The sequence below is a fragment of the Alosa alosa genome, chromosome 8 (genome assembly GCF_017589495.1).
Source record: "Alosa alosa isolate M-15738 ecotype Scorff River chromosome 8, AALO_Geno_1.1, whole genome shotgun sequence".
Classification (NCBI taxonomy): Eukaryota; Metazoa; Chordata; class Actinopteri; order Clupeiformes; family Clupeidae; genus Alosa; species Alosa alosa.
In genome coordinates, this window is record NC_063196.1 from 1,475,173 (window position 1) to 1,500,828 (window position 25,656).

General features: G+C 39.2%; 1 protein-coding gene across 2 annotated transcripts in view; it reads right to left on the reverse strand.

Moving 5' to 3' along the window:
* The window catches only part of mettl14 (methyltransferase 14, N6-adenosine-methyltransferase subun), a 64,347-nt gene that overhangs the window by 1,167 nt on the left and 37,524 nt on the right, over positions 1-25,656 (reverse strand). For both annotated transcript variants that reach the window (XM_048250844.1, XM_048250845.1), the window contains 5 exons: positions 19,199-19,289; positions 18,801-18,942; positions 17,746-17,838; positions 9,791-9,907; positions 6,159-6,369 (listed from right to left, as the gene is read on the reverse strand). In XM_048250844.1, the coding sequence (XP_048106801.1) occupies positions 6,159-6,369; positions 9,791-9,907; positions 17,746-17,838; positions 18,801-18,942; positions 19,199-19,289 (654 nt within the window). The remainder of the gene's footprint in view (positions 1-6,158; positions 6,370-9,790; positions 9,908-17,745; positions 17,839-18,800; positions 18,943-19,198; positions 19,290-25,656) is intronic.

Consider the following 25,656-nt stretch of genomic DNA (forward strand, 5'->3'; position numbering starts at 1 on the left):
GCAGACATCTTGATGTTTTTTTTTTTTTGCCTTTTTATACCTTTAATTAGACAGGACAGTGGAGAAAGACAGGAAGTGAGTGGGAGAGAGAATCGGGGTGGGATCTGGAAAGGACCACGAGGCGGGAATCAAACCAGAGTCGCCGGCATACGGTGCAGATGCCCCAAGCCAGTTGCGCCACGGCTGGGGCAAAACATGTTGATTTTTTTATTAGAAAGAAAGAAAGAAATTCACTTTTATCTATGTCAAGGTAAAAAGAAAACAATGTGTCAGAAAATAATAATTCCACTAAAAGCTCTATGTTGCAAAGACCATCGTAAGCAACGAACTCAGGCCTAGTCCACACGTACCAAACCGATCTTTTTTCCCTGGAACCATATCAAGAATATTTGCGTCCAAACGGATCCATCTCAACACAACTCAACACGTTACTTCATACCCCAGGCCTATAGGTGGCACTGTTTCTTTACAGAAATTGACCAAAACTTGCAAAACTTGCACTTTAAAAACAGACAGAATAGGCTACGACAAAATGGCTAGTGCAAGGAAACCAGAATTGTTTGTGTGGACTGATGATGAACTGTCAACTGTAAAACTAATAAACTTTATTTTACGGTTTGTGAAGGCTGCAGTCCCGTCCTTTATTTGGCTGACGCAGGTAGGCCTACTAATCACCTAGGCTATTCTGTCGCCACATTTATAATATTGCTATAAAACCTTCGTTAGTAACAGTCAATACTTTTGCCTGCATCAAATCGTGCATTCGCATTCAGTGTGCTACCATCGGCTTAACGTGAGTTCTAAGCGTCTTTGTATGCTTATATCTGATTTCACTCGACTGTGAATGCATGTATATATGTTGTAAGACATGTAAAATAAATGAATGACACTGGCACTACGCACAAATTAATGTAGCCTAAACTTACACCGCACTTTCCTAATAACTTAAGTTCTCTCGCGTCACTGACAGTAGCTAGAATGCATAAAAAAACACCGGGAAAAACAGTGTCCAGTCCACCAAGTCATAAGCTATCGGCTTGCCAAGCAGCACCAGTTGTGATATTTATCTTAACGGAGTGTAATCGTAGGTAATGTCATGTATGAAAACTAGTATTGTTAGGCAATACTATAAGTGCAAGTCCAGGGCAGCTGAGGTGTGGCGATGACATCATCGATACGCAAGCAGGATGTGCGGTTTCGCTGTCTAAACGAACTCAAACGGGCTACGGTTTCAGATTTCTCCACTCTGGGACCAGGTTTCAGAAAAGTGCGGTTTCGGGCAATGCGTTTACAGGATTCGTTTGGACGCTTGGCCAAGACGAAGCAAAACCTCTGCGTTTAACCTAAAAAGCGTCTCCGTGTGGACAGGCCCTCAGAGGACAAGCAAACCCAGAGCCGTATAAGTAACGGTCCTCTCACTGCCGGACCACAACCAGATGTCAAGATGGCCATGGATGGGACTATGTTTGTTTGCTGGAAACATTTATACACATTTGCCCTACAACCCAACATTTCATTGCAGATGCAGTGATGCAAAGCTTGGAATGCGGCTGCAATTAGCAGGGTAGCAGAAGAATTTTTACCTCATATTGTTTTTTCAGAATGTACTGCTTCTATAATTGACAAAATCAGTTAGCTTCACTTCGCACACAAATAGGCAGTTGGTTATTTTACTAGGCTATTTATTATAGGTTTGGTTGGTTCCTTGTCAAGATTGTTGATAAAAGCCTGTTACAATGAGATTCCATAAGCCTATATAGGCTATAGCCTAGACATCCGATATGACCTGTTTTGGGCTACCTTTTAACATGGCCACTAGTTCAAATGTATAGCCTATTTCTTTATGCAAAGGCTGACTGACTTAGCCCGACGAGCCAGACCCACATCAAGATGTAGGATGTAGGGTCTGGGAACTCACCATTGGCAGTGCTCAATCTGAGGAGTGGGATAAACTGTTGTCTTTCAGATTCCCTCTGCACGCAATAAGATAGCGTACAACTCATGAGTCCCATGCGTTTTCCCACCAGTGGAGCTAGTTGGCTAGTTGACCAAACTTTTGGCAACTTAAAAAAAACTTGAGTCGCGATTCAAAGGCCGACTGACCATCATTAGCTCTGAATGAAGAAATAAAACCATGGTTGAAGAAGAAACGTGTTTATAGAAAGCACAGTGAACGTTATTTTAAATGATTCTGTCCTCCTGCACTCCTCACACTCTATCCCAGTCCTGTAGCCTGATTTTTTTTTGGAAAGATTTCATTTTTATTTGGTACCATGTGATTATGTTGTTCAATTGAATTAGATTCTGTTGTTCTTCTCAATACAACTCTGTACACCAGCATCGCACTTTGCCGCCGCCGATTCAGTTCCATTTTGTTGCCACCATTCCATAAAATCCAGTGTTTACCAGTTAAAAACTTTGGCGCTGATGTGCGTGGCAATTAACAGTGGACTTTCAATTTTATTTGAAATAATCAAATGTCTTAAAGGTTGTATCAACACTTGTTGTTAGAAATTGTTTTTGTGTGCAGATCTCAGAGCCTAGGCTGCCTACAGACGCGTTTTTTTTAAATGGCCTGTTTATGGGGCGGGCAGCTAATGGATCGTTAGGAAAGATTAGATCAGGGGTGGGCAAACTGCGGCCCGCGGGCCGGATCCGGCCCGCCAAGCACTTTCATCCGGCCCGCCGAGCATTTCATTTAGTTATCAGGCTGCTCGCTATTTTTTTCCTGCGATAGAGACGACGTTGGTTAGCTCTACTGCAAACTGCTTTTCACTCTCCTTAAAGAACGTTTACAATGTCAATGTCAAAACATCATGTTAAATAGAGATAACATCATGTTAAACTAAGTTAACTCTTAGTTATCTCCTTTGCAGCAGATCTAACGTGAACATTATGCAATCCATTTAATTGGGAACGCGTCTGCACTCACGAGAGGGAGAGAGAGCCGCAGGTTCCAGCTGGCTTGTGATTGTTGATAATTGATATCTCCTTCTTATAAGAAAGTTTTAAAAGGAAATCATGAAGGCAACAGTAGTTCCCACTACTGACCATTTAAAAACTGTGAGAGGGCCCAGCCGTAGGTACAGCACTAGCCACAGCGGAGCAGGCAGAAGATCATTGAGAAATTATCTCAATGAATTGAATTAAATCGACGTGAATTAAAGCGACAGTGCACAATTTATACGTTTGTTAAACAGCATAAAATTAGCAGCATTTTTAAGCAATTAATATTTTAAAACAAATACTTTTCATACTAAATTATAGGCTATAAATGTATTTAAAAAAAATATTTTTTTTTTACGTTTTTTGTTGTTACCCGCCAATGGGGGGGAAACCCAATGTGGCCCTTGAGCCAAAAAGTTTGCCCACCCCTGGATTAGATGCATGTGATCATTTATGTTTGGGCCTGCAATCGCTAATACAACCTTTAAAGTTAAGTTCATAAAGTAACTTTCTTTGCTTTCATTTGATTCCCAAGCAAAGAGCATGTGTCTTGGTGAATAGGCTAACCAATGCTGGTGATTGTTTTTTTTTTTTTTCACAGTAGCAGGCAACTATAAAGTAGCTTGCAATCACATCACAATATAACAAACTACAATAAGAAAGCAATTGATTTCTGTCTGTGTTGTAACACATCAGGCATATACTGCCTAATCCAAAACTGAAAATATGCTAGCTGCTTTATCAACTTACATTACTTTTGGGTAACTACATTAACAATAGCCAGCAGATCTTCCACAATAGCAGACTACCTCAATTGCCAGTTTATAGTTTTGCCTATACCAATTACAGTTTGTCAATGCTTGTTAGGTAGCAACAAAGATCACAGCCTTTTACATTCTCAGTGTCATGTATTTTGAACCCAACAAACCAGTTTCTGTTTGGACTGTGACAGCCACATAATGATAGCCAGATAATGATAACCAGCTAGCTTACTGCACTATAGTAACGGACACTGAATATTAACATGGTTTGGTAGGCTATGTGCATGGTGTACTGTCAATTCATTTTTGAGCTAGTTATTTATTTTTTTTTCTTTGTGGATGTGTTTTGTATGCCCCCCTCCATCTGATGGAAACGATCATTTGACTGTTACCACTTGTTGGTGTTGTTGAATGTATAGCCTGAACTATCTTGTCAGTGATTTTATATTAGGCTATTTTATCATTTCAATCGGTAGAACAAAGCAGACAAAGTTAAAGGAAAATTCCGGTTTCTGTCAATGGAACTCCACTAACCACTCGGTGAGTTGCACAGTTTTGAAAACGAACGTTAAGGGTTGTTTTAGGACATGTTTGAGTAGCCTACTACAGTATGCCCATTGCCAGCCACCCTGAGAAGCGAAAAGGCGATTCAAAACGAGTCAGAAAAGTCGAGACAGGACCAATCGTCAAAATGTCGGTGTCCACCACTCTAGTTCATCCAAAACAAACCAGAAAAGGGCCTTAAAGTGCTAAAAACCGGAATTTCCCTTTTAAGACATTTTATCGATTTAAAATACCTGAACAAGGAAATTAGATGAAACAGATACATGCCTAATGCTCCATGCTCAAGCCAGGGAAAGCTAGTGACCGACAGAGATAACTCCCTCTTGTGATGTATGACACAAAAAAACGTTCAAAAGGACTGCTTAAAACCGAGTCATAAATCATAAAATATTATTTTTTTAATCAAAATTGTGTGCAAAAGTAACACATTTAACCTGACAGTTGCCTTTAACCTGACAGGGTATGCCCATGGCCGTATTATCATGACCACGAGCTCTGGGCATCGGAATGGGCCCCCTCTCCCACCCCGCACGCACGCAAATAGCCAACAAGCTCACTCTCGCAAAGGAATTCTGGCAGCTAACTGGACGTTTTTCACACAATTTTGGACAGAAACGTTAAGCTGAAGACAGGTAAGCTGCCCGTCTGGCTCATCCAAACCACACACTGCATGCGTGAAACAAACACTAACAACTTGGACATCCCAATAAATGAGGATACCCATAAACAAATCTGCACTGATAAAAGATAATTGACAGAAATAAATTTCATTTGTGTAGGCTATCATCTAGAAAATAAAGTCTTTCTAAGCAGCCCATCAGTGGTTCTTAAAGCTGCTGTAACCTAATGATTGTGCTTTAGGATTAGTGAGTCTGGCCATGCGAGCCAGCATCTTACCTGCTGAACCAGTAATATACCTTTAGCTTCGTCTCTGGTCAAAACGTGTGTCATATTCATAGCATGTAAGCCTTGTCTGCATTAGATTGCAATCTATACCTTAACAACAATCTATACATTAACAAACACGAATGCGCTCACTCTATGCGTAAAGCCACTAAATTATGTGTGTGCTTACCGTGCTACACTCAAAAGTTTAGACAGAAGTAGATTTCATGTTTGTAGGTTGTTGAAGTGTGGACTAACTGCTCAATTGTGTTCAAGAAACCGCTATGTTAGCTAAAATGACATCTCCACACGACGAGTAGCCTAGTCTGGATGTTATGAACAGTTTAGACGTGATAGCTCGCCTTCACTCACTGAGCGTGTCAGTGTCAAAGCTGACGGCAGGTGGCATTTGTGCAGGCAGCTACTGACACTGTTTCTGACTTGATTTAACATAATATTTTGATCAAACGGGTTGCACAAATCTGCATATGATTAGGGAAGTGCGGACTGCTTTTGTAACGTGATCGAACATAATATTTTGACTGTGCACAGGGCCCCTTACTGGTCCTGCTAAGTTAATTAGCTTATTTGCCGTCTCCCCCAGTTAGATAAGATGATGCATACCTTTCTCGTCTATATACCAGAGACTTTCTAATGAGGAGACACCTCTCAAAGAATCTCCCATAGAAATGTATGGGGTTAGTTCGTAACGCAAACATGGCAGTCGTCTACACATATTCCACTCCTTCCGCCGCCAAAAGTTGACGTGAATAGATCATGCCAATCATGTGGTATGTTGTGAATACATTGTGACAATCATGTGTTGTGATCTCGCAGCTGGAGCGAGGTTGGTGTCGAGAAGCCTTGCGCACGCGCAGTTTTGCCTGAAATAGATGTCCGATAAGTGCCCAAAATGCGTTACAAGATGGCCGCCGAGTGGAGGGACTTGCCTTAAAGGACTTTGTCTATACAGCAAAATAATGTGATATTTTTATACATCACCTGGCCTTATGGTACTGTCACGACCAAACAGGTGCAGCCTTCGACGTCCAAGGCAGAAGTGCTCAATGATGTGGAAAATCTCAACTGGTTTCTCAATGTTGCCAATCTCTGGCTCTTCAGTAATGATCAGGTCAATGTCCACATTTGCATGGATGAAGTCACCATCTGTGCTGCGCCGCACTGTACCTTTAATACCCATCAGACAATGCTCCTGGAGACAAACAATGATGCACAGCAAATAAGTATTTACAATTCAGTGTTGAGAGTATGAGTCATTCTGTGTCAAATCAGACAAAATCCAGGAAAAAAAAACAATCTTTTTATGCAATTAATAATTTGGGTTACAATTTGTACCCAATTTATACCCACCCACCATTATGAATTCAGGGGTTGTTTAAGTTTTGATTTCAGTGGACAATTCGGTTTTAACATTTCAATAGTAATCGCCCATACCACCCTAACATATGAAGACTCCTTTTAAAGTTATTGCACACCTGAAATCTCTCCATGATCTAACAAAAAAAGGTAATGCACAGTCGTGCTCAGTCATGCATGCCACAACATTTTCAGCGCTATTATACAGCAGTAGCCTACGGAGGAGAAAAGGCCTGTGAGCTAAAGCAATTGTTTTTCAGTCCTTGAACAATCATGCAAGAACCGTGTTTGTGAACATGGAATGGCCACAGAACTTTTGCAAGATATGCTTCCATTGGCTACACCAGGCGAGCAAGTTTTTTCCCCTTTACTGTCTATGTGTGCGAGCAAGCGTGTAGCCTATCGCTCCGCTTCCGTTGTAGTTTAAAGATTGAATGGGAAACGGATTTGGAGCCAAAGGCTAAAATTTAACGCAGCTACAATTATCAGCTACAATTACGGTATCACCAATATCAATTTAATGTTACAGATGTATGTACCATTCATTATGTACCATTCTTAAAATGGTTCTGGTCTAGACTTAAATATCTATTGAAAACTTCAATATGGAGTGTGTTTTTAGAGCGTGATCTGCAGGCGACCTGTTGGCTATTTTTAGAAGGTGCGCTGGGGGCGCCTCATAGCCGTCCCGCGGGCTACCTGGTGCCCGCGGGCACCGTGTTGGAGACCACTGGTCTACACAATGTTTAGGTTCCATAACTAAAACCTGTAAAATATTTTTGTTCAATTCTATTGTTTTCATAGTCTTTTTGCCCTTGATTGTTTACACTCTCTAAAAGGCCATAGCTTGGAGGCCATGTTTGGACATTCATATATTCACATACAAAAGTATTATTCCTAGCCTGACCAAAATTTGTAAAATGGAAGAAAATGTTCACATTTTGATTCCATAACTGCTGCTCAAACAGGGAACTGTTTATATATTATAGCCTCCACAATGCTACACAAATGCAGAATATAGATAGGTACTTTATTGATCCCCAAGGGGAAATTCAAAGTCTCAGTAGCATACAGACATCACACACAACATGCATTTACAGCAGAAAAAGTAATATAAGTATATGAATATAGCCGCAAGCGGCAATGTGGGGGCCTAGCAGAACACTAGCAGAAATGGCATTGCCATGGCATGAGCAAGCACTCACAGCAACTTTCATGGCAATTCGATAAAGAATGGCTGAGATATCAGCTACTATGTTACAGAGCCCCTAGAGGCCAAATTAAACCAATGTCTTTGTGAGTGCCTACAATAAAGTGCCAAGTCCCTGTACTAAGTTTGAACTTCATACATCAAAGCATTGCTGAGATATGAGCTCACTTCCTGTATTGCAGCGGCCCCTATAGAGGCCAAAAGATACCAATTTCCTAGTATGTCTTCACAATCAGGTATCAAGTCCCTATACCAAGTTTGGACTTTGTACATCAAAACGTTGCTGAGATACAAGCTCACTTCCTGTATTGCAGCACCCCCTATATAGGCCAAATGAGCTCACTTCCTGTATTACAGCACCCCCTATAGAGGCCAAATGATGCCAATTTCCTAGTGCGTCCTCACAATCATGTACCAAGTCCCTGTACTAAGTTTGGACTTCATACATCAAAGCGTTGCAGAAGCTTGTACGTTCTACTGCAAGTGCCATTCAAATGAGGTCCAATCATTTTGTGGCCTATAGTCAGACAGTGTTGAAGCGGACCGAATGAATTACGTTGCTTTATCAGTATTCAAGAATCTGTGAGTAGCCTAATTTGTTCCTCATCATTGAGTGAAAGTAAGCAATACGTTTCTATGCACCATCTGAAACTTTGTGTGCCGACGTTTGTTTTCTCAGCAGATGCATGAAATGGTAACCAAATGACTCGTAAGACTCGTGAAGTTTCTTTTTATTGTTTTGGCAAGTAGCCGTACAGCCTAATAAAATGTATTGTCCTTCTTTACGCTTCTCTCATATTATCAAAGGAACTCTTTATCTCATTCATAGAGACCATTTGGTCCTTGGTTACCTGTCGTATTACTGTTAGCCTGAGTGGCCAGATCTAGGAAGACTGTTGGTTGTTCCAAACTTTTCCATTTGAGAATGATGGAGACTACCGTGCTCTTGGGCACTTCCAATATTAGACATGTTCTTGTACCTTTCCCCAGATCGGTGTCTTCACACAACCCTGTCTCGCAGGACTACGGGCAATACTCTAGACCTCGTGGCTTGGTTTTCACATACTTGGCTTGGTGGACATACATCAACTGTGAGACCTTATGAGATGTGTGCCTCTCCTAATAATGTTCAGTGAATTCATTTAGGCACAGGTGGACTCCAATCAAGTTGTAGAAGCATCTCAAGGACCATTGATAGAAGTAGGATGCACCAGAGCTCAATGGCAAGTGTCATAACAAAAGGTGTGAATACTTGTGTGAATGGTCTATCAGTCTTTTATTTTTGTATACATTTACAAAACACTCCAAACACTAGCCTTTTTGTGGGGTGTTGGAGTATTGTGTGTAGATTGTTGAGAAAAAATAAATAATTGAATATCTTTAATTAAAAAATAATTTTAAGATGAGTCTGAAACATAACAAAATGTGGAAAAAGTGAAGCGCTGTGAATACTTTCCGTATGCACTGTCTCGTGGACTATGTGTATTTACAGCTTGTAAAACCAAACCCTCTGTGTTTGATCATTTCTTGATGTATTGGATGATCCAGATTCGATGATCTGGATTTTATTACGTAATTGTATTGTTATTTGCTTTAAATATGTATGCCATTATATTATGATTTTACACATGTTTTTTTTTATTTTGAATGAAAATAATGGCTTTATTTCATTTTGAAAATGCATTAATTATCTGTCTGTTTGGTTGATTTTGCTGTATTTCCTTTGTACAGCACTTTGTAACTTGTTTTTTTTTTTTTTAAAGCGCTATATAAATTAACATTATTATAGATTATTATTATTACTATTATTATTATTATTATTATTATTATGTGAGTGCTGTGTTTGTATGGCTACTGTAAGACTATAATTTCTGTTTGGGGATGAATAATGTCCGACTGTCCACACATTTATATTCCAAGAAAAAATATTTCAAATGAGTTCGCCTTCACAGAATTTCCAACCCTCAGCCCAGCAAGTTTGGCGACTCCTGCACCAAAACATGATAAGTATAATCATGGCTCAGAGAGATGTTTTAAAGCTCCAAACCTTTGTTCTTTGGAAAACAGCCTTTGGGTCCAGAGTTTTTGTCTTCCCAGGATTGTTCTTATTGGTCTTGATCCAACAAATATCTTCACATCTTCGAAATCCCCATTTGCGCAGGCACTGCAAAAACATATAAAAACTTAATAGCTCCTCCATATTTATTTTATGCTTCTACTGCTGTCATACATAAAGGACTACACCAAATGAAGATAACTGAACATTCAAAAAAGGACAATTTCTGCATCTGAATGAATGAATCTGGATGGTGTACAGTATGTTCTTTTTTTATTCTATTAAAACTACTTTACGTTCTTTTAAAGGGACACCAGGCAAGCCTGATCCTTTTTCTCTACGAAACTCCCCCTTCGCTCGGTCTGAAGCTCTTTTCCTTTTCTTTGCATCTTCCGTGAAGGGTTTTCGCTGCTTTTTCGCCGGCTCTGCCATTACACACACGTTTGCAACAATGGAGATCTATGTGATTTCTCCTTTAATGGCGCTATCCCTTTAAATGCAAGCAAATCACACATTAGGCTACCTTCCTTAATTAGTTTACACCTTTGTTGAAATGAAAGAAATTGAAGACTGAAACTAGGAAGTAAGAGAATTAACATTAGCTCAGAAGTCTTGTTTTATATGCTCACATTATTTTGTGTGAAGGCTACTCTTCGTGGGCTAACGGTTACAGTTTACAAAGCCCTGACAGGGCCACAACAGAACAGAACTTTCTGGAAGGATGCATCGTAGACATCTATGACCCGCTGTTATCTTCCACCGGCAAACCATGGCATTGGCTAACGCAAGTGTTAACTAACTTCGCTCCTGTCAGTATGGTCAGAAAATTAATGGGATAACAGTCGAAAGAGACAATTACAGTGCTGTTAAGTTACTCAGTATAACCACGTTTATACACCAACAATCAAATTAGCCTCCATCACTCAACCAATGCTAACGTTAACGTTATTTTACCTTTGGACATAGCCGAACATTAAGCTGGTGACCAATGGCTCTAAGATTAACGTTACTGAAGTAAAAATCAAGCATGTCCAATAAACACTGAGGTGTATTTAGGGTTATTTAGGTGAAAATCAGTGTCTTGCAGCAAGAAGCTGCGCTATCTGGTGGACAAACCACATAACAATGGTGGACATTTAAATTAAGGATTTCCTTTACTTAATTAAAAAATATTTATTTATCAGCCATTATAAATGATGATACCAATAGTTGAAAACTTATAGAATATAATATGTAAGGAATAATAGATGACACGGTGGTCTGTTAACAGAAATTAATGCATGGTCGAGGTTATAAAACGGCTCTGACGCGCAGCCTCGTAAGTGCATTCATTTCCGTTAACAGACCACTGTGGAGTCCATTATCCCGCGTATTCCGTTGTCACTTATATTGTGTTCATTTCCTGTTATAATTTCAATGTTTTAAATCGCTAAAGCTGTCTTGTTTGTAGAACTACTTCTTTCCAACACAAACAAATTTCTCAACTTGCAGGACAAACTGTCGTTACGAGTTCTAAATGGATAGTTACTCTATCTCTCCCGTTGTTCTATCTCTCCCGTTGTCAAGTGGGCATATCTATGCTATATTTTCTTAGCCTACTGCCATCAAATAGCTACAAGCCACCTCCGTCATATGTTAAATATGTCATATGGATCTACTTCACAGGTGTTCAACATTGCATGTCATTGCATGTTCTAAATTACGCAGGACATGTTCAACCAAGCAGTGGAATAAATAATGATAATATCAGCCCACCGATAAATCGTCCGGGCTTTAATCTAAAATGATGTGTTATCAAAAGTTGTGTGTAAAGGTTGCAATCAAAATGCATTCATTCTGTTACATCCTGTGGGCTGATAGGAGTTGTCAATGCTTTATGACATTCAATAAATCATAACAATGATTTACTACAACTGAATTTATTACAATGACCTTAGGTAGAATATATGAGCTGCAGAGCTGATTAGGGCTGGGACGGTAACTGCATTACCATAATACCGCGGTCACATGACGCCTACCGCGGGTCTGAGCTCGTCATCACCGCAAAAAAAAGAATCTGTGAAACATTTGGGGGATTCGACTTCATGTACCCGCTTGCAGAGTTCTCAAGCTGACTGCATAACGTGATTATGTCTGACATACTTTTCAACCATGACCTAGGCCTATGCACAATTTCGGGTTAAAAACGAAGCAGAATCTCAGAAATAATCACGTTATGCAGTCAGCTTAAGACTTCTGCAGGTGGCTACATGAAGTCGAATCCCCCTATTGGCCTGCACATGTGTGCGCATAGTGTGGAATGTCGTGATGTGTAATGTGATGAACCATCTTATGACATTGATTCTCAGAGAACCACAGTTACGTTAACCTACTGCAACCTTCCGTTTTCAAAACAAAACTTATCATTAAATGATGAAGCAAACCCGACCTTTTGCGTTTGTGTTGGGGAGCGCAACATTCCATTTGTTTACTATGCGAGAGTAGAGGAGAGCTGGGACAATCGGAACACTTTTCTATTCTCTCCGTTCAAACTTGATTTACCCAAAGCTGTTAAATGTGAAAACTGTGAAATTTGGCCAGAAAGGAGTCATACATGTTTACTCCATGAAAATTGAAAAAGAATTTAAAAATATGTTCTAGTTTGTTAAGAATTTAATTTAACAGCGACATTTAGGCCTAGGCTAGCCTAGGACCTACCTTTGTTACAACCTGACGCAGCCATTAAAACGTGCAGTAGCCTACCCTTGTAACATCAGTTCTAAAATCGTGATAGCCTTGTTGATAAACTGCTGATTTCTTTCATGTCTGAAGCATTTGGTCCAGTGATCTTTTAAGTTGCTGCGGCTGTCTGGCTGTGATGGCGGTACAAAATTCATAATCCATAGCCCTTTTCACACAGAGATCACGCAAAATTTGCAGGAAGAGGAGACGTCTTTTTTGCCGCATCGTGTGTCTGAAAACGAGGTGAAAATTTGCCGGCCTGCAGATCTATTCACATGAGCCGGCATTTTGGGGAGCCAGGATCAGCTAGCAAACGTGATGTGCAACAGGGGGCGTGTAGAGTGGTAGTAGAGTGAAATTAATGTATGAAAATAAAGTTATGCGTCATGTTATTGAAGGCCGATAACCGATATGTAAAACCGATATGTAAAACCGATATGTCAGTTGTCAAAAAGGGGGGTAGATAGTAAGGGCAAACATTTAATTCAAAAGCATTTAATTATGCAAACTTTTCTTTCTTCTTTTGATACACAATTGTCTATCAGCTTGCATCACAAGTGTAAATGCTGTGTATCATGTCAATCCAAGAGCTGAGTGATGGCAATTATTTTCATAGACCAGGCCTGCACAATGATGTGCTTGTAAGGGACCGGTCACAAAGAGGATGCTTTCCCAGTGTGTGTGAGTGCACGAGAGAGGGAGATGAAGAGGTGCATGCGTGATGGCAAGTGTTACGGTTGAATAGTTTAACAAAACAGTTTTAAAATAGCTATTTAAGCATGCAATTTGTGTCCATATGTAGGCTATAAGCTACACTTTTGTGAGCCTAAAAGGCACGTTAATAGCCAGCTCAGGACAGATTTAGTTCAGGTCGGATTAATTACGTTTTTTTTAACGTAATTAATTACTTGTCTACTATGTAAGAGATATAGTCCGCCGAGGTGTCCCATTATTCACAATTAATGAACGAGGCGGAGGCGAAGAACTCCCCGAGTTTGTAGGCTAACTAGTAAACAGCAAATCACTAACGTGCATCAATCGAGAATTAGCTAGGAAGTGGGTGCTTTACTTATTGATCCGGATCAAAGAGACAATAGTTTACAAAGTGGTGTTTTTGCAACTTCAGTGTAGTGGATTGTGATTCATTGCAACCTCAGCAATGTAAGGTACCTTACCTTCGAAAAATAGCTCCGTACCACTGGAGCCCATTCTACGATCTGCCTCAATGAGAAGCCTAAACTTTCTGTATTCAGTCTTCGATCCTGATTGGCTGCATTCGTGCTTACTAACAAATCAGATGGTGTAGTGGGAGTGAGAGACTTTTTACAGACAAAGTAGCGTTTCAATTTTTATCTATTTCAATATTGGTCTATGGGTGGAAAAAAAGGGCCGATACTGATTATTATAAAAATGCTAAATATCGGCCGATAATTGGTCGACCCCTATCAGATGTAGATACAGTTCAGCCTGTTGTCGCAAGTTTTGGGCAAGGTCCATAGGCTATAGGCTACAACAAAGTGTTTCGGGAGTGAAACTTTGAATTTGGCGAGACACTTTGTGTCGCCTCGGTCTACGTGAAAGGGACACGCATTCACTGGTACATAAAATCGTGGGGATTTTTGCAGTGTGAAAGGGCCTAATCCATGACCCATGACTCGCAATCAGATAATTCACCTATCTAATGGCGTCTCTTCCGTTTTGCTACGTTAAGACGGATCGCTACTGCCGGTCATGGGAACACCATTCATGGTGAATGGCAATTGCACAGATGATTTGCACAAGGTGGTATTATGTACCTCTGTGTACCAACAGCAGATAAAAACAACCATATTTGAGCTTTCATAATTTTCCCCGCAATGTGGACCGTCGATGAACTTCGTGTTTGTGTTATGGTGAGTGAACGGCAAACGTTTCTCGCTCATTGTAATCGCTTTTAAAAAGCACCTAAAGATGAATGCTTCAGTTGTGCCAAAATGTATGAAATACAATTTATGCAAGTGTTTTACGTTTCTTAAACCCGTGGGCAGCTCCATGAAGCACTGCTGTGTGCCAGTCTGCTCGGTTTCAAGTAGATATTTAAACGCAATTTTAGCTTCCACCTTTTTCCTAAATACACCAGCCTACGGCATGACATGAAAGACGAACTTTGTGTTTGTGTTATGGTGGGTGAATGGCACACGTTTCTCGCTCGTTGTAATCACTTTTAAAAAACACCTAAAGATGAATGCTTCAGTTGATGTAAGTGTTTTACGCTTCTTAAACCCGTGGGAAGCTCCAAGAAGCACTGCTGTGTGCCAGTCTGCTCTGTTTCAAGTAGATATTTACGTGATTTTAGCTTCCACCCACCTACGTGCACTACGTGGAGTTTGTCTCTACCTAGTGCTGCACAGAGCCAATAGCCCTAGGTAACAAAGATATAGATAGTAATGTTAGCTAGGTTTAGACCAGGCATGCAAACTGGTCAGGGGTGAAAAAAGTGTGAAAGGCACGCGAAGTGACAATAGTGCATAGCTTCCATGGAGTATGAAATGGCCCAAAACCAGAGATTTACAAAGAAAACAAACTATAAAATCACTAAAAAAAATTTTGTGGCCAAAAATATCATATGTATGGTAAAAATAAGTGAATATAAAAAAGTGTCTTCTTCTCCTATTTCTCCTTAAGTGTGAGGGGCCTGTTGCACTGTTTGGCAGCATGCTTCAGCATGGCCCTCCTCTCCTCCTAAGCAATCTACATGAGTTTTCTTTCTTTCTTTTTTCTCTGTGCCTGATGTTCAGACATTTCTGAAGATTTCAGGCCTATTGGACATGAAGACATAGTAGGCATAGTATTAGAATAAAGATGATAAGTTTGAATATTTGTTGAACCAAACCAGGTGAAACTTGCTTGACACACACTATTTCAGACTAACATTATATAAAATAGGGTAGACTAGACTAATTTGTAAAATCGATTTGAAATGTTTTAACTTCCTATGGAATAGGCATTTTTGTGTCTAGACCTCTTGTGAAGCCGTGTGCAAAAGTAGATCAAAATAAAATGAAAAATGAGTCATTTAGACCATTATTTGCTAAGGTATGCTCATGCGTTTTGTAAAATGCCCAATGGAAACTCCCCATTGGACTTTTGGTTACCAAAATGCATACTGACAATAAAAGCCTTACTGTGTGGTTTCTGGACTATTTGGATTGTTTGTCAGAGATTCTGATGGAATGACTACACTATGGAATAATTACAGAAATGTCTTTGCATTTTCTTTGTTGGTTCAATGGGTGTGGATAAGATGGATTATACATCTGCACAACAAATATTGGATAAAACAATGGATAAAAATATGGATTCCTGTGACTATTTCAATACCCAATTTTTATATATATATATTGGTTTATAGTTTGTTCATTGTGTTCATTTTGGGTGTTCATGTATTGTTCCATGTTGTGTATTTCTATGATGTCCACAAGTTTTTCAACAAAATATGTTTCTTGTTTATTTGTTACTTTGACACTAACCTTTATAAGGCATATCTAATTTGAAGAGTGGATTTCACTCTTCAGCGTCCCGATGTTTAGGTTTAGGTTAGGTTACGTTTACCTGAGTGCGTGGCATGTGCAACAATGTGATTACAGTCCTCTACCAACACACAAAACAGCATATCCCCGCAGTCTTGCTGGCCGAAGTAGTGTTAGTAATAGCACGGTGAGTGGAACATATTAGCAAAAGTTTCTGAACCTTAACTCGTGGAACAACAACTAAAACTTTTGGGAAAGAAATAAGAGCTTTGTCTTCCATAGTGTTGCAACACTTTGCTACTTATGTGTGTTTCTATGGGGAAATGTTTTGGATATCATACAAATTATGATCATATGAAGGACACATACACACAAGGCATTTAATCAATGATATACCAGCTTGTTTTTTTTTGTAAGATTGCCTTTTACAATGTACCTACATAAAAGGCAATCTTACATAAAAAGCCAAGCTGGTATATCATTGATTAAATGCCTCGTGGTGTATATATCTGTCCTTCATATGACCATCATTTCTGTGATATCCAAAACATTTCCCCATAAAACACACCTAACTTTCACAAGTTAGGCTCCTTACTGTAGTCTACACAGGAAGGTGCATTTGTTAGTAACATGCAAGATGCTCAAACATCGCCCACGTCTCAGACATCGACACTGTTGCATCCTTCAATCAACTAGGCTTCAGTGACGTTTAGCACGAAAAACAAGGTAGGTAGCGTTTGTTTGTCAATTATTGATGCATACTCTAGACAACGTTTTTGTTGACAAACCATAGCCATTTGTGTTGAATCTTTTTAATATTATTTGGCCAACGCACCCCCTTCAAAAAGACTGTTGTAAACAATAGCTATTTCGGCGTACTTGTTCCTTTTGCCCCTGACAGATTCAATGTTCACTACACCTCATTTGCGCGGCTCCTCGTTTTTTCTAAGAGATTGGTAGCACAGTGATCTCACAACGACACTATCATCTAGGCCTACTACGTTGGAGACTATACAAAAACAACATGCACACAATAATTTCAAAATAAAATACTGGATAATTTCTTTACACAGCTTTATTGAAGTGCATTTACAAGCTGTTTGTATCTGACGTTAGCCACCTAGCTAGCTGACATCAACATTACCTTCACAAAACATAAACTGTTCATGGAACAATCTATATCTACAATCCAATTCTGATGGTTTAGTAGAAGTAGGCTACAGGATAATTTTGTTACACTGCTTTATTGAAGTGCATTTACAAGCTGTTTTGTGTCTTATCTAGTATTACCCATCTAGTTATCTGGTATTAGCCATCTAACTAGCTGACTGACTTTACCTTCATATTTATATATAAATTGTTCATGGAACAATTTATATCCCCGATCCAGTTTAGATCGCTTAGTTTTCGTGTGATGTTCCACAATATCTGCCACCTGTGACAGATTAATATTTGCCAGATGCCACAAATTCCTTGTAAACTTGTAGATAGCTCCGATAACGTTAGTTTCTCCATAAGACATTGTTAACCGGAAGTGAGTTTACGGCTTATAGATATTCAAAACGGCGGCGTGAAATAGGCGAATGCGGTAATTTCTTGATTTCCAACTGCGGTTAAGAAAACTTCCATACCATCCACGCCCTAGAGCTGATACTAAAATGTTACCAGCAGAGATGGAAGATGGGATACAAGAGTTGTAATTAATGTGGGACTTACCATTCTGCCCAGGTCCAAGCCTTCTCCTGAACCACACCATAGAAAAACAAATGACCTGAGAGCAGATATCTCTTCAATTTCCAGCTTCATAATCTGAAAGAGTTTAAATGCACCACAATTAACTGTTACAGTAATGCACATACAGTTAGGAAAGACCTTGAAAGGAATCTAGTTTTAAAAGGTGCCCTGCCAGAAAAAACAGTTTTTACTTGTATTTGTTGAAATATGTTAGGTCCATATGTATTTGTTATGTCGTGAAAGTGAAAATGAACTGCTACCTCCTCTATCAGCTCTAGCCACTGAAAAGAAATAAGCGGAGAAATCAGGCCAATTACAAGAGCTGGTCAGTGTGACGTGGAATTGACTGAGCTCATTACTATTCATGGGCAAACCCAGTTGAGACCACAACCACAGAATTTGTTTAGCTCAGTTACAGTTTTTGCATGCAAGGATGGATGTTGAATGATAACGGGCTTGTGTGCTATGCATGAATAGAACTTCAACAATGCATGTTGCCCAAGAACCCAGAGTTGAGGATTAAATGGCTTCAGTTTATTTTTTGGAACAATGCCACAGGCTTTGCAAAAAGATTTCTGTTGAATCCTGGAGCAGTAGGCTACCATCGCGCCAGTCTACGACCAGTGCCCAGTCCATAAGTAAAACGCTATTGTCAACTCAAGGAAATGCCATGTTGTACAGGTTTAATGCACTCGCTAACCTAGTAGGTTTTATGCCCATTTGGATAATACTACACACTCGCAAGCCAAGCTAAGTTCATGCCATGAAGCTAAGATTAGTTGATAACAGCGGTCATGTTATGGACGAAACAGACTAGCTGTTAGCCAATCAGTCAAGCAGCTTAGCTTGTTGAATATTAATGAGAACTGGCTTAAATCAAGCCTTTCTGCAAGCTTTCTATATCGTGCTAGAATGGCTTGAAACAAGGTAACCAAGGCAATTTCCCACAAAAAATGTTAGACTCCATGGTAGAACTTCAGACATTACCACAAAGTAATGAAATACGTGTGACAGGGCACCTTTAAGCAGTAACTTACATCATCCCAAGTCCAAAAGCGTTCACTAGCGATGATGCCTGACTCCCTGTAGTACTCCTCTAGGGGTGGCTCCAGGAGGATCACATCAAACTTGCACTTCAAATCTCTAAGGTCAAAAACATCCAGATCTGCCTGCAAATACCTATCACGCATAAAGCAAATGTTGGTTAAAGACCAGAAATATCAAGTAAGTTACATAACTTGTGTTTCTGTTTCTTGTTTACTTACCAGATTTATTTTTATAAATTTAGATTTTAAAGTAACATAAAATACCAAAACGCCTAAAATGATATTTAATTCAAGGTCAATGTAACCACACTTGTGTATGCTCATATCAGATGAGTAACATTTAGTGTGTTTTTTATATATATATATATATATATATATATAGGACTTACATGGGTGGTGTATTAGTGGAGGCAATGAGTTCATCTTTAAGTCGGATCAGCTCTCGGAGTTTGGGATACTCTTCAAAGCGGTCTGCTAGACCTAGAAAGAAAAAAGAAAAACAAACAAACAAACAAACAAATATATGGATTCATCAAGGACAATGTGACCATTTTCATGATGAAATTCAGTGGACATAATCAGAATCAGCTTTATTGCCCAGGTTTGCGTAAACAAACAAGGAATTTGACTCTGGTTAATCTTTGATCTCAAAGTACAACACACATATAAGAATAAAAAAATAAAAAACGTAAAAAGAGTAACAGAATAAAAAAAGAACAGTGAGAATAGAATGAAGGGCAGTAGAATGTGGCTATGTATAAGAATAAATAGTGGAGTTGCGGGGGGTGCGGCCGCTCCAAGACACTGTCATTCTCCGTGTACACTGGACATGCAAAGTGTTCTTTACCCAAAGCATACAGTAGGCCTACGCGTGATCTGCAGGGTTAGGGCCTCCTCGACAATAATTTCTGGAACAATTAAACGGTATCATTGAACCGCGGCCGAAAGAAAAAGAAACTAAACATTTCCCAGAATAGGAAACATTTCTTAATTTATTGTTATCAAATAAAGAGGTATAGCATTAGGGGATAGTGTGTGAGCGCTCATTCTTGTGTGTGCGCATCTGTGTAAGTTAAACAGTCACCACTGGAGATAACGTGGGTAGCAGCAACAAACAACGTAGCCTTTTTAAAGGTCTCATTCACTGAGAAACCGTTTAATACTTGTTACTTTCGAAATACTATAGCTCACTCCAAGTTGCATATGCATGCTGCACGTGAAGATGATCTTCTACCCCCATTGCCCGCATTAGCCAATGAAAAAAAAAACAACAAAAAAAAACAAAACAAGCAAATCAGAAAGAGCCCTTCCCAATGACGCCGAAGGGAAACTGATTATTCATGGCCTCGCCCACCTTGGCTTGTGACCACCTACAGGAAGACTGGAAGATTTTGCGGCTAGGGGATTGTCTCTCTGCAGCTAGTAGGAGCTAACAGCAAGTTGCTAACATGGCAGAAAAAAATCGTGCCTGTGTTATTTGTGGCAATAACACATCAATGTTGCATGTCTTGCCTTAGAAACAAGAGGAAGAAATGGTTCGGATTTATCGTTGGAACACCACCACCGAAGTAGTGCAACATTAGTTCTGTGTTCCAATCTTTTCGACCACACTCACTGCCTACAGTTAAAAAGTGGTTTTGCATCGATGTTCTGAAAACCTGGTTCTGTACCGTCATGACGATCGACCACAAGCTCACAGGCTGTAAGTACAAACTTTTCCACCTAACGTCTGTTACAAAATAGCATGTTCATATTCTTCACGTTAGCATGCATGAAAAGGGTACAAGCTAGGCTTAGGCTAGCCTATATTACAGGAAGCTACACCAGGCACGTAACTGAAGTGTTCTGTTCGCGACGTGTAAAATCAGAGAATGAAAGGGCTCTGGTAAAATCCATTAGAGGAATGGTCTATTTTCCCCGAACGTAGCCTACAGGCCACTAACATGCCAGGTGTAGCTACTTCAATTGATTAGGCCTTTTGGAAGCTAATTGTTGCAGTACATAACGCGAACGGAATGCTTCAGTTACGTGCCTGGTGTAGCTATACTCATAAGAAACTGACCACACTACCGAGAGATTTAGCTTGTTGAACCTATAATCTTCTAACCTAAACGTTAAACCACAAATAATAATATTAGCAACAATATCTTATGTTCAACTAAGTACGGGTATTGTTCTAGTCTAAACAGGGAAAATCAAAAACACAATACCCGTGCACTATTAGGCTAAGTTTCTATCACTAGAGCTCAGGTATTTACACTTCAGTCTAATTTATGTCTTCTTGCCATTATTACATTGACCTTTGTAGGCCTACAATGATGTTTTGTTTGATTACTTGCTGTTTACTTAGTGTTTTGTATGTCTTCCAGAGCACATCCTGATGTCAGGCTACACAGCTTTCTAGCCTACATTAGGTCATCACGTTAGAAGCAAAGGTTTGTGATCTAACTTTTATTTTTGTGCTAGTTAGTTTCTAGAAGTCTTTTTCTAGTAGGCTAATACAGGTTGTTATGTGCTCGTCAATGTTTGGGAAAGTCAATTCATGGGTTTCTTCAGGTCACTTTCCACAGGTGTATAAAATCAAGCACCTCGATTATGAATGCAGACTGCATGGTGCTTGATTAATACACCTGTGTAAATGGACCTGATGAAACCCATGAATTGCATAACAGATAGAATTGATATTACCGAATGTCTTCTTGTGGGTGTGCTACTTAGTACATCATACACCTTACCACAGTCACTAAAATATTTTTTTTCCCATTGTGCCAGTACAGTTTTGTGTGAGATAGTGAATGTCCTGTGTACTATTAGTATCTTGTAACTTGACAGTAATACACATTTATTTACTTTAGGTACCCAACAAGAATACTTCATGAAAAGCATGAGTATTGATACAAGCACTTCGGATACACCATGGGCATGGGGGCCTGCTACCTCTATTGCCATCAAGCCTGTTCATCCAAGGCCAGCTAGAACTCATCTATTATATTTTACCACATCTACTTGTGGAACACTTGAGATAGCTTGCGGACCACACTTTGAGTACCACTGCTGTATGTAAATATAATAAAGTTATTTATTGAAAATGTACCTGTTTTGTATTTGTTTTAGGAGTTTCATCAGTTTTTGTCCCTTTTAAGCTAAAGGTTTATCTTACCTTTCATATCTTCTGTCTCACAGAGGGCCATAGTCGTCATAGTCGAATGTTTAGTGCATTTTGAAGGGGGTACATTATGCTAAGGCAGACTGGTTCTAATCCTGGGTACAGGGTCATACAGACAACAGGGGTACTGGTGTTGCCCATTTTTCTAACCACATGAGCAATCCCCTTACGAAAAAGTAGTATAGGAATCTTATAGTATTTGGGACAAAATATTATAGTAATCTTATAGGAATAATTGGGACATACTGTAGAAGTACTACTAATAACTAATATCCTGTAACCGCTATAGTTTTTCTATAGTAGTCTTATAGTACCTATAGTATGTCCAAATACTATAGTATTCCTATAAGATTACTGTAATATTTAGTCCCAAAATACAATAAGATTCCTATAGTAGGCTACTTTTTCAGTCATACGTGACAGAAAACAACTTGAGTAGGCTAACCTCTGCCAGATGTCAGGCTATCAAAGCCATAGTTCTCATTACCGGAGAAGTCTTGCAGCACACATTCTCTGCTTCTGTAGGCATTCTGGTACAATTCCAGCAAAATATAGCTAGGTAGGTGTGTTTGCATTTAGATCTATATATATATATATATCCATATATATATATCTATATATCTATATATATATATATCCATATATATATATATATATATATATTGGGCTATGACCAAGTGGTCTTTCAATGATAGTATCATGGAATTCAAACCATAACAATCTATTCCGATAGCATTAGCAGGCTAGGTCAGTGGCTGAACTGCATTTAGGGTGCTTACCTGTGTTGTGAAGTAAAATATCTACTAGGAAGATTGCAAAGACTTTTGACTGTGTAAAGAAATAGGTCTTTATTTTAAAACGTTTCCAACTGTTTATTACTTGAAAGCAAGATGACTATTGTCACAAACGTTTACCTCTTTTAGGAGAAATTTTAAGCTGACAGGCAATTGTTACCATTCTATTAAACCAACGTTCACCGACAAACGATCAGGAAGCGGTTCTTCTTCCTACTCGGATACTAGGATCAAACACATGAAGTTGTATCTCCGAAGACATTTTGTGCAACAGGTTTGACTGAGTTTTAGCACTGTAAAGTTGAATATGGAGCATAGCACAGGCAGAATCGGATGAGGACGCACTGGAGGAAGCGTCACAGTACTGTTAGCCAATCAGAGGTGAATTCATTAGCATGTCATTAATATTCATGACTAGAGGCGAAATCCAGTCGTTCCTCCCCGCCCACCTTCCCCACCAAACTACAACAGCATGAAACAGACGCAGGACAGCATTTTTTTTCACCAAAACCGGCTCATAGGGCATTCATCAATACTACAGACCACTGCAAAATTAATGAAAAAATGATGAGATGAGACCTTTAAAACAACGAACGAAGCGGACTCTTGCTGTCCATGAAAAGATACTGGCTAGATCTTGTTAGGCATGTTTAAGTTAGGCTAATGAACATGTTGCAGTCTATAGCCTACAGCCTGATTATGTCATTCTTTAAGCTACATAGCCTGTCTCCAGTTTTCCTCAATTTGACTAATTAAGAAGGGAAAATAGGATATTTGACTGGCATATCATCAAAATGTCCGGAAAACGAAACCTCTGCCAGGCACTTTGACCGGCACCATTTTTTTCTAGCGGAAACTCTGTGCCATCTCTACTATGAAATTCTTTCTAGAATCGTTTCTTTACTAGGGTTGGATATCGAAAACATATACAACAGTTAGGCCTGATTGAACTATTTATTAAAATTTAATTGGACGAGGCATTCTTGAGAGGCAATATCTAAGAACATCCCCTCTCTTCCATTTTCCACCAATGCAATTCTGGTACTGGTTCAGAATCAGTTACAAATCTCTGGAGACACCTCCATCGTCCCTTTAATCTCCCAAAAGATCTCTACAACTGAGTGTGCACTGAACAGTCTGTGATTTTAGGCATGTTGTTCAGGTGACAGTGTGCCAGTGTCAGAGAAGGGCTTCATCAGCCAGTTCAGCAAGCCAGGTCACCGATCAGGTAATGTCCAACACTGAAACCAGAGATGGTCACTTTGTTTTGCCCTAGTAATTCCCCTTTATTTAGGACCTCACACAAATGTGACTGCCTTATAGTGGGGCTGTTAAGCTCTTTAGATAAGGACGATCTTGCTTTTTATGAAAGAAGCATGACACTTTCAGGGTTTGTTCTTGATGACCTAAGCTTTAATTTAAGATCTGGAGGCATTCTCAGTTTGACCTCTGAGGTCAGATAGAGGTCACTGACCTCTGTAATATGTTGTGACACTACAGTTGAATGGGGTAAAAAAATGAAATAATATACATCACCATGAAACTTTCTCAGTTGATTACTCATGTTAAGCTAAGAAAAAAATGTAATGAAAGTTTTTTATATTTTAATGTTTAAATATGCAAATTAGGCCTTCTCATTAAAAATTCGCTAATTTGCATACATTTAAAAAAAACAAAATCAGATTGTCTGATAAAGCCAGGCTCAAAATATTTTTTTCATTTTCATTTTGTTGTCATATGAGGTGGGAAAAGAATTACTGAGGGGTTTATGGACATCTACTTCTATTATCCTGTAATTCACCTGTACCTCTGTGATATGAAATTTCTAGGCCCGAAATTAGAAATGGGTGTATCTTAGGATCTAAATGTGATACAGATATAAACTAAATATGTTTTTCCATGTTTCTGGGCATGAGGAACTCATCTATAGCATTGATAGCACTCTAAGAGGTCAACATCATTAAGTGCAGTGAAGATCACTGACAAAACATCTACTTCTGTTATCCTGCATATACAGTTAAGAACAAAATTATTCATACCTCTGGCAAATATTGATGTAATGTTGATTTTCTCTTAACCAATGTGTGTGTTCTGACTAAAAATACACTGCCACATGCCAAAAGGTTGTAAGACAATGTGGTAGAAACATGGAATAAAAAAAATAAATAAATAAAATAAATCGATTTAATATTTTTGAAAATTTTTATGAATAATGGCAAGTCCAAAATTATTCATACCCTATTTAAATAATCAATGGAAACACTGATTATTTACAACTCCCAAAATGGTTCTTATAATATTGATTATTTGCCATCACTCTGGCCTTGTGCTCACTTTTTTGACGGATTATTTCCTCCAGAATCTCAGTGTAGCCTCTTACTTTAGTGTTACCGTTTACTTTGAGAAGTTCACCAGGTTCAATTGTCTGAAAAACACCCAAAACTAATACATTTCGATCGCTATTCTCCACATTGTGGATGGTGTTTTGGTGGTTGAAATTTTCACTCCATCTAAAAATGGATCACTTGGTCATCTTGGATGCTGATCATGGATCACACTTCTCCAAACATGCACAACTCAGCTAAACCTTTACAGTATAAGGGCACACCTGAACAAAGAATTTAGCTTTCGTTGGAATTCTTTTTGACCCAGGGACATGGCCTAAGATTGGCATAAAAAAGAAGCATTAAATTCCAATGACACCATGTCCATTTCAATTGTGGGGGTTAGAAAAGTATTCTTTTGGGATATTTTTCAACCAGGGGGACCAGGGGCCTCATGTACAAAGCTTGCGTACGCACAAAAATGCTGCGTACGCCATTTCTCACGCTCACGTCCGGATGTACGAAGACTGACTTGAACGTGAGAATGTGCGGTCCTCCACGCA